The sequence below is a fragment of the Meriones unguiculatus genome, chromosome 7 (assembly GCF_030254825.1).
Source record: "Meriones unguiculatus strain TT.TT164.6M chromosome 7, Bangor_MerUng_6.1, whole genome shotgun sequence".
NCBI lineage: Eukaryota > Metazoa > Chordata > Mammalia > Rodentia > Muridae > Meriones > Meriones unguiculatus.
Genome location: NC_083355.1, coordinates 97,473,401 through 97,487,838, shown reverse-complemented (window position 1 = coordinate 97,487,838; position 14,438 = coordinate 97,473,401). Strand labels below are relative to the sequence as shown.

Below are 14,438 nucleotides of genomic sequence, written 5' to 3'. Positions count from 1 at the left end.
TGCTTAAAGAGCTGCCGTCAGCCTGTGCCTGTGTGCCGCATTCGCTCGTGCTGTGTGGTGGAAACGGTGGTGATGGGGAGGCGACAATAGGAGACTAGGACAAGCCACATATAGTAACACCTATGTCATCCATTCCCCGCCTTACCATTCTTCATCTCCCACACAATGTATCATACTACTCCGCTGAGCACCCAAAACAGCTTTCCAGAGCAGCTTCTGAAGTGTGTGTGCGCACACACAGATGTGTAGAGGCCAGAGAATATCACCATGTCATTCCTAGGGTGATAGCCACCCTGTGGGTGACAGAGGTCTCTAACTGGCCCACAACTCAATTTGCCAGTTCAGCCAGCTTGGCTGACCAGTGAGTGAGCCCAAATGACCTGTATATCTGTGTTTTCCCAGTCGTGGTTTGCTGGTTTTGTTGTTGTTGTCTTAATTATTTTACTATTTTATGTGTGGGTGTTTGGGCTGCACGAATGTCTGTTCACTGTGTGCATGCATGGCCTGAAGAGGCCAGAGGAGGGTTTCAGATCCATGGTACTGGGATTACAGAGGCCTGTGACTTGCCGTGCCCTTGGTAGGAATAGAACCCCAGGTTCTATTCCTGGGAACAGCCTCGGAGCCATCTCTCCAGCCCATCCCCAGCTCTGGGATTGTAGACAGGCACCACCACACCTGGCTTTTACTTGTGTTTCTGGCATCAATTTCAGATCATTGGTAAGTAGTTTTACTTGCTGAGCCATTCTCAAACAAGTTTTGTTGAAGTTTTATTTTTCTGGAACTCACTGAAGTATTAGCTGTGGTGCTAGAAGCAATTCATTTATTCTGGATCTTGGAAGATTTGTGGGTTCTGAAGAACGATCTTTCTGACAATCCCCTTAGTGAAGGTGAAAGAGCCAGTTTATATTCAACCATATACTGTCAGTCATAATATCTCAGACCCAGAGTTTGGCTCTGGGACTCATTACAGGAAAGAGACCAAATATCCAGAGATATCAAGGTCCAAAGGGCTGAAGCTCCACCAGACAGAAAGTAAAGAAAGGAGGAGTGTTTGATTTAAACAAACTTCCCAGCCTAGCTGTGCTGTTCTGTCTGAGGGAGCCCAAAAGGCAGTTACTAGCAAGGCTTCATGAGTGAAAAAACAAAGCAGCAATAACCAGCTCCAATAGCTTTATTTTTGGAGTATGTCTGAGTGACCTCAGTGACTTGCAAAAAGTCTGTGATCCTACAAGCCTTTAAACCACTTCTCTTCTTGTCTGCAATAAACTGTGCCCATCTGTTAAGGAAAGTGGATTAGCTAGTCAGGCAAAAAGAAAAAAATAAAAAAGAAACTACTGGCTTGAAATCACCCGTGCTTTCTTGCATTACCACTGTTAAATTATTACCATGTATTCAGGGTATTCTGCCACAAGCGTGGAATGGCAGCTTTATCATATCTTAAATGGAATTTGATGAGATAGCAAGAGACCATGCAGTCTAATCAACTCCCGAGGCTGCCCGGGGAGTAGGCAAACACCGGGCATTCTGTGTCAGACACTGGGTGTAGCTGTGCAAGCTGAGGAAACAATCAGACCTCTGTGCTGGACACTGGGGCGGCCACCCTCGGCTTCGACACTGACGGGATTCTTAAAACAGTCTTGCTCTCTGTGCTTGCCTACTCATTTCTCTGGTGCTCAGCACTGTGTTCATCTGGTGCTTATGTGGCTTGCTGCCTCAGCCACAGGGGGCCCACCTCACTTGACAGTGGAAATGAGAAGTCGTGAATTCTCCTTTGGACAGAAACCCTGGGGAAGAGAGAGCTGTGGAGGTACTGGGCTTTCAAGCTGGGACCTTAGATGGGAGACTAAGAGGTGACATTACTCACCTGAAGTCACAAAAACACATTCAAGGGTCCTTTTCCCAATACCACAGGTCCCCTTTATAGATGTAGCCAAGTAGATACACGCCCTAAATAATATACACTATAACAAGGATTTCTAGTTCTACTGTGTATACAAATAATCTCAAAGTGACTTAAAACACTTAAAAGTACTGTGTGAAGATTTTAGTTATACTCAACAAGGACTGACCTTAAATGGGGCAGGAGGAGGGGGTTTCAGTGTGAGTAGGTCACTGAACTGAGGAAAGGCTAAATAGCAGACATCAGGGAAGACAGCACCAGAGGAGAGTTAGTCCCCGAAACTAATGGTTGTCTCCTCGGTACAGCCGTGGAGACAAATTTTTGTCGTCATTTTTGGTGCTTGGGCCACTTGGCTCAAGTTGACAAGTGACCAGAGCAATCAAGATGGCATATAGTACTGGAGAGGATTATTGCCCTAAGGGAGAGAGAGAAAAGATTGTTACCAGAAGAAGGACAATGGGCAGAGGGCAGGGACAGCAAATAGATATACAGCAAACATTTTCTGTAATGCTTCCCAGCAGAGAATGCTCAGGAGCTTGAGGCCAAATGACAGGCTACTTATTTATTACACTCATTGCTAGTGTATTAAAATATTTGGGGACTTCAAGAAAGGGTTTTTCTATATAGCCCTGGCTGTGCTGGAATTCTCTCTGTACACCAGGCTAGCCTCGAATTCAGAGATCCCCCTGCCTCTGCCTCCTGGGTATTGGGATTAAAGCACCATTAAAGCAACACCACTACCTAGCAAAGTCAATCTGGATTTTAACACTTAATTTCACCAAGAAAGACAAATTAACATATGTATGTAGTTATCTTTGTAACCATGAATTAAACTATACAAGCTTTCAAATTGCCCCACGTGTCCACCACACTTACACCTTCCATAGCTGAGGCTAGGAATCTAGGACAAGATTTGGCTTTCAGCATTTCCTGTGATTATGCTTTGAGACAAAGAGAAACAGTGTCTCAATATTCCAGCAATGTCAAAGAAATCTGATTAGATACAAACAATTGTTCAAGTCGCTATTTGAAACTATAGTGAGCAGTTTCCCTGGCAGTGGGCCAAGTATTTAGGACCTGGTTTGGAGTGGGTGAGATATGAATTTTATTCTCAGATTTGCTGTTTAGTGGTGGTGTGACCTCATGCAATTTACTTAACCCTCTTGGAGAAACGTAATTTTTCTCATCAGTGAGATAGGGTTATTAGTCCATAGCTCATTCAGAATGAAATGCTTTTAAGTGTGATGCACAGTGACAAATGATGGCTCTGAAATTAGTCTGTGGTACACAAACCAGTAGACTGGACAGATTCATTTTCAGATACCAAAAAAAAACAATGCACATCTTTTAGTTAAACTTCCAGCTTTGCTCTTTAGAAACCATTAAATTATGTTATATTTGTGAAACAAAGAAAAACAAATACCTCATCCTGAAGTGTTTTCCTTGGAGAGAGGGTGTGTGTCTCCTTCCTTCGACGAGATTGAAAAATCCTTCCCAGAGCAGTAAAGAAAACTGGAATTGTTTACGTGGAGAAGCAGGGAAGAGCTAGACCACTTAGTCAAAGCCATGCCGTAGTGTTTATTGTAGTCATTTGCTGCTTGCCTCCTCCACGCTGTTGTTCTGCAACCTGGCCTCCATGTCTGGGGATCATAAAGTCATGACCCAGGCTGCGACCTTCATGTTGCAGCGACTGCCCCTCCCCCACCATATTATTTTCTTTGTTACTTTATAACTGTAATTTTACTGCTATTATGAATCGTAATGTAAATATCTGATATGCCCATCTGATGCGACCCATGTGAAAAGGTCATTCAACCCCAAAGGGGGTTGAGACCCATAGGCTGAGAACTGCTGCTTTAAGGGTTTGTGGTGAGAGTCAGAGAGAGAGAGAGAGGAGCATCTAACATCAGTGCAGGCACAGGACATCCATGATCATTCTCTGATGTGTCTGATGAAGGACACTGATGCAGGAACACCATTGTTGCAGAACCGGCCTCTTTACCTATGGAATCTAAAACTCAAGTGGAAAAACTTCATCTGCATGTACAGTTGAGCCATAAATACAGACTTACCCTCCTACCTCCCCCCCATGCTCTTAAATTCTGCATTTCTTGTACAGCCCACCTTCTCATACCCCTCCTAATCACCCCACTTTCCAGATGAGGAATTGAGGTCAGAAGGGAACAAAGGACTCTTCCACTTAGAAGGGGAACTGCAAATGGACCAATGTGTTCTGACTGCAGATCAGATCATTTGTCCAGTGCTCTGTATTATTTCCCAGCCTCGTGTGTGCTGTCTTTAAATCCATCACTTTCACCCTCCCACAGAAACATGCCTGAGGCATCTCTGAGAATATAAAATGCTATTAAGAAAATTCATCTTGTAAAGGAAAGCAGTTTGCTCCAGGTGGCTGTCACTAGTATTTTATTAGGTGCCAAGTGTTAATCTCATCTGTTCATTCTTCCACTTTCAAGCCTCTTTCTCAATGTTTGTGCTGTGTCCACATAGCTCTTTGACCTAAACAGTCATAAAGGCCTATTTCTCAGACTATGTTTTTTTTTCTGTTTGTTTTTTGTTTGTTTATTTTTGTTTTACAAATGATGTTTAATCACATTGATATTTCCATGTATTTGGTTTTTATTTTTTTATTTTATATGCATTTTTGTTTTGGCTGCATGGGTGTCTTTGTGAGGGTGTTGGCTCCCAATTGTGAACTGCTCTGTGGGTGCGGAGAACTGAAACCAGTTTCCCTGGAAAAACAGCCATTGCTCTTAACTACTGAGCCATCTTTCCAGCCCCCACAGACTGTGGGGTTTATGCCAGTGTTCCAGGCCATAGTAATCAAGAGGCACTGGATGAAAGGGTCTGAGGCACACTGAGTTTGGTATCTGCCTAGCAAAGCCCTCTTGCTCACCACTGGACCCTCTGCAAGTGCGAGGTACAGAGCCTCCAGACCTCCACCATTATCAAAGTGGTTCTTTGGCCCCTTTTCCTTTTTAATTTCATCCTCATAGGACTTAACCTCTGGAATCTTTCTTTCTGTTCTAGCTTCTGGTCACCCACACTGTTTCTTTTGCCACCTCGAGCTTGGCTCTGACCGGGAAGTGCCTTCCAGATTTGCCAATTATGTAAATGTTGAGTTCACCATGCCCACGACTTCAGCCTCCAAAGCAGCTGTGAGATCCATCTCTGTGGAAGACAAGCCTGATGTCAGGAAGTGGGTCAATTATTCTGCACACTACAGCTACAAGGTAGCCTGGGGGGGGGGCCTTCTGGCTGACGTTTCCAAGTCCATTTGTTCACTCCACCCCTCCCCCTTATTTCTTTCAGCAAATGCTTCTCATAAAAAGGAACTTTACATTCATTGCTGTGGGTGATCTGTTCTGACTTTAATGAAATAATCTCTTGTGGGTAAGAGAAAGGCTTGGAAAAAATAAAGAGGTTGATGAAAAGAATATAATGTATGACATCATCGATAATAACAGAAAGAACAGTAGGACCAAGCAGTAATTATTACTCATCTGCGACATAATTCTTGGTTTGGAGTGAACTTGGACATGGAGGGGAGTTTTGGGAACATGTTAAGCTGAAGCAAGTATTTCATCTACAGGAGTTGTAGATCAGAACACAACAGAGGCAGGGGCTGGTACGAGTGCGAACTTAGAATCCAAACCCTTTTACAGTGATAATAGCCTTGAGACTGTGGGAGAAGTCTGCAGGCAAGGCTGGGTGGTTTTCAGAGGATGGCGTCACAGGGTGTTTGAAGATAGGCTCTCCCCTGAAATTTAGTCTGGCTTCAGCTTCTGTTTTCCTGCCTCTGGGTGCTCAGATTATAGGTAGGTTGCTGTAAAACAAGGATGATGTCTTGGAGAGGTAGACATTTGGGAGAAGATCAAGTTCCCAAGAGGGAAGAGAAAGGCACTGACAAAAGATTTTGCGAAGTTGCTTGATACTTTCCTATGTATAATGTTTCCCATGGATTTATATAGTTATTATTCCTTTAAATATTTTCTTAGTTGTGTCATCTAAAACCTTTTAACTACCAAGAAGAGCGAATGCCCCATCTTGTGGCCAGGGAAAAAACCAGCAGTTCCCCAAAACCATGGACTGCAATCTGTCTTCATTTGTTGTCTCCAAGTGGAAAAGCCTATCATTCAATGCAGTGCCGAGGAACAGCCTGAATTATGAGATTCCTCAGTTCAAAGGAGGCCCTTCCTGACTTACCAGAGGCTTTAGATAAGGCGTGTTACTCTTTGAAAAGATTTTGTTTGTTTGATGTGTGTAGGTTTTTGTCTGCATGTATGTCTGTGCATTCACATGCACGCAGTACCTGAGGAGGTGCTGGGAGTGAAGTCAGAGATAGTGGTGAGCCCCCACGTGAGAGCTGGGAATTGAACCCAAGCCCTCCAGAAGAGCAGGCAGTGCTCTTAACCACTAAGCCGTCTCTCTAGCCCAAGGCATGTTACTTCCTTTTCTTTTTTCATTTTTTATATTAGTTTATTTACTATACATCCCTCCCTCCCCTCCTCCCAGTTCCCCCTCCACTTGCCCTCCTTCCTTCTTCCCCTGTCCCTTTCCCCCCAAGAAAAGGTGAGACCCCTACCACTGTATTAACCTTTGAAGCACATCAAGTCACATCAGGACTGCTCTTATCTTCATCCCCTCAAGCCAGGCAAAACAGCCCTGCCAGAGTGGAAGTGATCCAAAAGCAGGCAATAGAGTCCATGTTAGAAACAGCACCCCCTTTGCTCGCCAGGCACCCCATATGAAGATCAAGCCTCCCATCTGCTACATGTGTGCAGGGGCCCTAGGTTACTGCATGTTACTCTCAAAGAGCAACTTCTTAACAGTGTTTTGCAGGACATAGGATAGAACAATAAGTGGTCCAAATACTTATTAGCTTAGAGACTAAGAGATGAAATAATTGGAAGGGCCTAAGTGGTCAACTGCAAAGGAACTTAGTCATTCTGTAAACCGCTCTCAGTTGCCTACCAGAATCCTATACCACTGAGTAAAGTGAACTAGATCTTGCTCCTATCCCATGAAACCTATGGAATAATGGAGGCAGGGGCAGCAGAAATATTCAGGGGAAACTCAGTCTCCCTACTGAATCAGCAACAAATGTAATCGGTGAGCATGTCTTCGTGACAACAAAGGATAAGAATTTCCCAGATGGACCGGACCATGAAGAAGAGGGGATTCCCCACCTGAGAGGGGATCCTGGTATACTCAGGACTAGCAAGTACTCCGTTGTGGCAGCAGCCATGAACATCCACAAAATCCAAGCGATCCCAAGGAACCCTCTGAGATTCTTTTGGTTCATTTGTTTTATGTTTTTCCTTTCGCTTCCTCTTATTCCTGATATTTCTCCATCTTTTATTTTGGCAGGTGGAAATTGAACAAAAAAAGAGTCTGAAGCCAGACTTTGAGGGGGAGGACTTGGAAAATCCAAAGGAATGTGGGGTTCAGTGACAGTGGCCCACCTGCAAGGACCTGAGGAACGCTGACTCCTGAATAATTCAAGATTAAGTCAACACCTGCTGTGGCTGCTCCATGTGGAGGGCAGTCTACCCCAGTTTCCTGTGTGCAGTTTCCCGTGTGTGACAGGAAATCCTGAGGGAGCTGCTTTCAACAGCTCCTTGACACTGAGCATGCCCAAAGCACATGGTGCACCCGGCTTTCAGAGTTTATTATCTGTTGAGCCTCCTTGTCTTTTTTCTGCTTATATCATGGCAATGGTGTGTGGTTTGTGGTGACCATTAGAGACCCGAAAAGAACATCCAATGTCAGTGTTGGCACTGTTTGCTTCCAGTACTAATCTGTCACTTGGAAGTTTCTGGAAAAAAAGCAGCCTTGAGAATCCATCTCTATTGCTCCCATAAAAAGATCCAAAGAGGTTTCAAAGCCATTTCCTCTTTGGGTCTGCTAGGCCTTTTCTAGATGGTTCTATTCTTTAAATGTTGGTGTTATGTAGCAGAGGTTTTCCAGATGTTTCCCTTCTGATTCTGGATTGTCCAAGATCAAAATATTTTTGCAACTTATCCTTTTCCATTTGCTGTCTTAAGTCATGAGTGGGAAGTGCCCTATCGGATATTTTCAAATTTAGGGATTGGAGATTAAGTCTACAAATGCACTGGATTGGATTTACAGTTTGTTGAGAAAAAAAACAAAACTGAGCTTATTTTTCTTCACTTAAGGAAAAAGGCATTAAGTGTAAGTTTATATTCAGTTTAGAAGAGCTTCAATCATAAAGAATTGCCAAATCTTCACTGACCACTTCTAATTCCTGAGTGGCTATGAGTCCATGTGTATAAAGGTAAAAGAAAGACACTTGGGAGTTCTTTTTATACCTCATATGCAATGACTGTTGAACATCCTTTTAACTCAAAATTTAGAGGAAACTTAAGCTAAAAATATCATCATAAAAGCTGAGTTTGAATGAGCTTTGCCCCAAATTGAGAGGTTGGTAGTCGCAGTGTCGTGAGAGTTCAAAAACACAGAAGGCTCCAGGGTCAGGCTGGGGAGAGCCGGTTTCCCAGTGTCACAAACTTGAAATGCTGGTCCAGGAATCAGAGCAGCTGCCCTCTCCCTCACAAGTTCCCACCCCCGGCTTCTCTAACCCCTGCGTGTTTGTACCGCAGTGTTTTCTCTCATGAAGAATACAGTAAGCGGACAGAATGCATATTTTATCAGACTTGGGAGACGTGTGGAAATAAGTAGAAAATACCTGCAGTTTGGGACTTAGTGATTCAAGTTTTGTTTTTTATCATTATTCAGCTCGTGTTTAGTGAGATTTGAACCATGTACTGACATTATGCATTAGAAATCACTGCAATGTTTTGAAGTATATTTTTAACTAAGCATTAGATTGAAACAAAAAGGACACGCTGTGTGGGCATAAATAAGAAGACCTGTACTCTGAGTTTTTAAAATGCAGCCTTTTCAGTACAGACGGGTGTGTGTGTGTGTGTGTGTGTGTGTGTGTGTGTGTGTGTGTATGTATGTATTGATGAGAACTGGGGAGACTTGGTTTTATAGCATTTCATACAGAAATATTTCCTTGAGTTCCTTTTGAACCAGGTATGTATCATGGCTATCCACGAAGCTAACGCATTCCGTCTGTGGTGTCAGGTGTTGATCAGTTCTGCATGGTGCATTGCCGAGCTCAAGCCTGGATGGAGAGTTATGTTTAAGTACAGCTACTGTATTTTAGGAGAAACATTGATAAGTTGACTGTGTCCACAGGCAGGTGACCAGAGTTGTGAAGATCCTGACTATGTAAGGAACAGGGGGTCCACTGTCCCGCAGAACCAAGGGTAGAGCTGGGAAGGGAGTGCGGAGAAGTTAGGAGATGGTTCTATTGGTTAGCCAATACCGGCCTCAAAGTTCTGCTGAGCTATAAAAAGGAAGAGGAGTTAGCTTTGTTTGCATAACTTCAAAGGCAAAAAAAAAATCAGGAACAGAAGATAACTCTATAGATGACAGATGTTCACTCAATCTAGTAAGAAGTTTTCTAAAGAAAGAAAGGGTCAGATGAGATTTCCTGCTGCAGCAAACACCCAAACATGAATGTAGCCACCTACCCTAGGTGCAGTGGAAAGGATTATCATGTTTGATTTGGGCAAGATGGCAGGAAAGATATTTTTCCAAATAGTCTTGATCAGGCATGCGGCTGTCTAGCTCCAGATGGCCCTTCCTCTGTGTTTTCATGCTGTTGGGGGACAGTGGGGTTCTCAAAAAGAATTAATCAAAGACTTCCATGTCATTTTCTCTGTTGGGCTAAAGGTCTAAAGAGTTCTCAGATGTCCAGCGGGTTGGAGGGTCGGCAGGATGACTGAAGGTCATCCCTGGCTTAGCCCTGTGTTAGGGGCCCTGCCTCTGCTGCTGGCCTAGCAGCACCTGTTTTTCTTGTCCTTCCCATCCTCTTGGTTAATTCTTGCCTTGGTGCTTTACCCGGACTGTTTGGATTTTTGTTGTTGTTTTGCCTTAACCAAAAGATTAAAATATATATATATCCCCTGTGTGCTATTTATAATTAGCAAGCAAATATCACTAATTTTTGAAAATCTACTACCTTGGTTCCATCAAATTTGGTTTGCCTCTACTGTGCTTGGGGTCAGTATGAATAATATGTAGGGAGATGAGGAGTATAATGAAATCTATTTTAGGTCTTCCTGAAAGCCTACCTAAAAACCATAGTTGGGCAAATTACCCTTTTGATAAGCAGAATGTGTGCATGCCACCTTGGACTTCAGTTTTTATTTTTCTTGTGCTTACAAAAAAAAAGAACCCAAATCCATGTCATCAACAATGTAAAAATATGAAGGGTGGGTTGATTTTTACTAATAGAGTTAGAACACATTAGATGTCACAGCATCAAAAACTATTTTTGAGTCTAGGGATTGTATTTCAACTTTACATTGAGACAGGAGAAAAAATATATATATAATCATTTTAATATACCAGGACTGCCAGTGTAGCTCAATGGCAGAGATTTTACCCAGCATGCAAACAGTCCAGGACCACAAAAACAACAAAAAAAGAGTGGGAGGTATTTTGAGGACAGATCACTGAAACATAGTATTAGTCATTCCTGATCAAAAGGTAGCGCTTTGTTCTGACTGTTTTCTGGACTGTTTTTTTTTTTTTCTGTTTGCTTCCTCACCTCCTCACTACTTTCCCACATTTACTGTCAGAGCTCCTCCTCAAGAGCGTTCCTTAATTTAAAAGAGTTCTTATTTGAAATGGGAGTAACTTCTGTTTAGAAACATGGTTGGGATCCTCAAAGCTGTATTCCTGGGAAATGTGATTCATGCCGACAAGGAACCTGTCTTTTCATTGTGATTCAAATGCCTATAACAAGCGCAAGCTACAGCAGGGCTCAGCCACTTTAAACGCTGACTTCTAAATCAAGCATATTCATTAAATAAATGGAAATTATTGACACTTTGACTCTGAGACCGTTTATCCTCTGCTTAGAATCCAGTACTCTGTTTACAGCCAGCAAGCAGCGTTTGTTTTCTGGAGGACTGAAATAATTCTGCTTTTTTTATTCCTGCCTCCGGCGTCAACCACGTGTCAGGATGGAGGCACTTAATGTGTTGCTGAATCTGACCCTGCGGTGTCCCTCATTCATCTCGAGAAACACTTGTACGCTCAGAGGTGCAGGAGCGCAGGTGCAGCCCACAGTCAGGCTATCGATTTAGTTTTATTGCTGCCAATCAAACAGGCCCGGGAGCCTCTGCCTTGCCTGTGAGAGTGACTAGTGGAAGATGCGCGTCGGACGAAGTGCGCAGCCAGTCCTTGCTGGGTCGGGTCTTTGTCCTCCCAGCTGTAATCACTGACCAGTGCTACTGTGCATGGCGGGTCCCCACATGAGATGGGGGTCAGAGACAGGAAGGCTGGACTCACCCCTGAAACACGATTTCAAAGCTGATTTACATTTTTATCATCAGCTTAGGGGTAGGAAAACGAGAGATTGAGTTGACTTTTATTTTCTTTTGAAAGTCTTGGGAATTGTGAGTAGGAAGTCCTGCCATCTAACATAGTTTTATAAAGTCTCCTGGTAAAAAGTGATGAATTTATCTCTTCTAAGAATGGTTCGATTTAGCTGGGCAGTGGTGGCTCATGCCTTCAGTCCCAGCGCTTGGGAGGCAGAGTCTGAGTTTGAGGCCAGCTTGGTCTATAAAATGAGTTCCAGGACAGCATTACACAGAAAAAAAACCCTGTTTTGAAAAAAAAAAAAAAAAAGATAGTAGTTGATTTAAAGTAATCCTAGCATGTCTGACGTTGAGATTAGAATTTGATAGAGAATTCAAATAAAACTAACATAAAATTAAGTAAAAATACACCATCTAGTAAATATACCATCTTGTGTTAACACTTCACTACCAAACCATGACAGCATTCTGTATAAAACTGTTAGTATATTTTCACTCTGGTTCTACTGGACATTTTCTAAACATGACCAATGTCGATTAACCAATTCCCTACAAATCACACTTTAACTGTATTCTTTGTAAATGAGATTGGCTCTAGGTGGTATCATTCATAATTGTGTATTAAAGGAATTAAACGTGAAGGAGATGCAGGAGGGCAGTCTTAAGTGTAGGAACAAATGCATGTATTAGTAATAGTCCCATGGTCACCTGAGCAAGAACATGGACGTTTAATATTTCTCCCAGTGTGCCTTAACCAATTTGCTAACAGAAGTCCAGTACTATACTTTAAGAGCTGCAAAACAGAGTGGGAATACTTGTAATTCCAAGCCCCAAAAGGTAGAAAGTTTCAGTAGTACTATGTTCTGCAGAACCTGGAAAGATGCAAATAAAAATGGGAAAAGTTGGGTTTTCTGTGACTATTTAAAGGATATAAGCATGGACAGAATCACTACTGTTAAATGACCTGTTATTTTTCCCAGTTCGCCTTCACTTTCCAGAGACAAAAGAGACAGCTGGACTTTTGTTTCTTTGGTTGTTTTCTTTTTTCCCCAGCTGTGGCTTTTATGGGTTATTTTACAAAATAATCATTTCCTGTCACATTTTTTTTATATTCTGTGTCAGTATGATTCTTTATATATGCTTAAGAACCAAAAAGTTTAAAATACGAAAGTTGGGGAGAACAGCTAGTTTATCTTTTTCCTGCTCAGCCTCCTCTCCTCCCCCATCTATCATCTGCTCACATGACAGAAATGCAGGAAATCCCCCCCAATCATTTGTTCTGTAGTTGGCTTCAGAGGGGCAGAAATGTCAAATGAACAGTCTCCCAAGTGGACATTGGGATGCGAATACTGGGTAAAGCAGGTCCAACCCTCCAAGTTACTAAAGATGTTAAGATGCAGGACATTGGCATGATCTGATTTGTAGATACGTCTTTCATGTGAATGACTGCATGAGGGAGGGGGAAACAGAAACTAATCTGGAGCCATCTATAATTATAACACAACCAAATGAGAGAAAAGGGCAGTTGCCACATATAAAGATTCACTTAAATTTTTTATTTAATGTGGATAGTTATACGTAGCTTCTCTGTGTGGTGTGTGAGTATGACTAGTTTCTTTCCTGGTTAGATGTAATGGGTCACTTCTCACTGGTCAGAAGGAGTTCTAGCATCCTTTCTTTGTTCATTCCCATGTTCTGTCTCATGAAACTCCAGTTCTCACTGTGGACACCAGCCACACTGTGACTGAAGCCTTAAGCACCACCATTGCTCATCTCCATGTGCTTCATAGGACCAGTCATCCCAGTGAGACTCTACAGCAGCAGTTCTGTAGACACAGATGCACACTTCACTGCCAGCAGAAGCCTATTGGATTTAAGGGTTTTCAAGAATGGTGTGTGACATGAATCTCTTTCCCCTTTAGCCAACATTCATTTATCTTTTATGTTCACTTGCCAACAGAAACTGGACAACCCTTTGCCATATTCAGAAGGTTAATCAGGATCAGTGTTTGAGACAAGAAATGACAGAGGGGCATCCTTCCTCATCCTCCATTTTTGTAATGTCCATATGAATTTCATTGTGTCAGGTGGTTGAACCCAAAATGACTTGACCGAACTATGGCTTGTATTTCCCTTCATTTGTCATTCATCCTCACTCACTGTAACTTCTTGCACTATTGTGGCTCATTTTATGTAAAACCAGTTAACTTTAAAAACAATGTGCCTATGTAATAAAGTCTACACACTGGCTATTTCTGTAGAGGTGATGTTTTGTTTTAGATGTTTTGCTGAATAATCTGTAATATCTTTTTTGAGCTATGGAAAGGAAGTATTAATAAAAAAAAATTAAGTAAAGTGTCATTGTATTGTTTAATGAATACAGGCATGATTAAGAGTACATGTTTGTCTAGCATGGTATTGTATGTCTAATAAAAGAAAACAATGCATGTTTACTAATGAGATCTATTACCCAGCCAATATAGTTTTTGTCATGAGCTGACAAGTAATTTGATTAAATTATTCCACATAAATTGAGCACTTATACATTTTAAGTCAGTTCTAAATACATAAATTTCATTCCATTTTTGTGCCGAATGCTACAAGAAAATAAATGAAGTCCCCAAGGTTTTCTTGGAGGTAAGTATGTAAAGCCATAAATAATGAGTTTGTACACAATTCCTGCTCTGTTGCCGGTGCTCAACCAATAATTAATTGATGAATACTAATTGTTAATGTCAACAATCCATTTGGAAAAAGAGTCAGCGTGGACTGGAGTACTTAGGAAATTTTCATAAGAAAAATAGCTTTTGGGGATGTCTACTGCTTGTAAAATCAGGCCTTGCAATAAGAGGAAGAACACTGAGGACTGGTAAGGGGAGAAATAGGAAATTCAGTCTGAGCTGGGTAAAGACTTAATGCATACAGGAAAGAAAGGTTGCTGGCTAGGCTGAGCTGTAGCATAGCTTTAACTGGCCCATAAAGTATTAATTCTAAAAAGACTAGCCTATCAATGCATTGAGTATTTTAGACTATGGGAAAGATTAAAGCAAAGAAGATAACATCAAGTTTTGGTTTGACTTGTTTTGCCTTTTGTTTCT

At 42.1% G+C, this 14,438-nt stretch overlaps 1 protein-coding gene across 4 annotated transcripts in view; it reads left to right on the top strand.

Moving 5' to 3' along the window:
- Positions 1–13,875, top strand: part of Ston2 (stonin 2) — a 149,708-nt gene extending 135,833 nt beyond the window's left edge. For all 4 annotated transcript variants that reach the window (XM_021657482.2, XM_060387993.1, XM_060387994.1 and 1 more), the window contains 2 exons: positions 4,949–5,151; positions 7,289–13,875. In XM_021657482.2, coding sequence (XP_021513157.1) covers positions 4,949–5,151; positions 7,289–7,372 — 287 coding nt within the window. In that variant the 3' untranslated portion in view covers positions 7,373–13,875. The remainder of the gene's footprint in view (positions 1–4,948; positions 5,152–7,288) is intronic.
- The last annotated feature ends 563 nt before the right edge of the window (positions 13,876–14,438 follow it).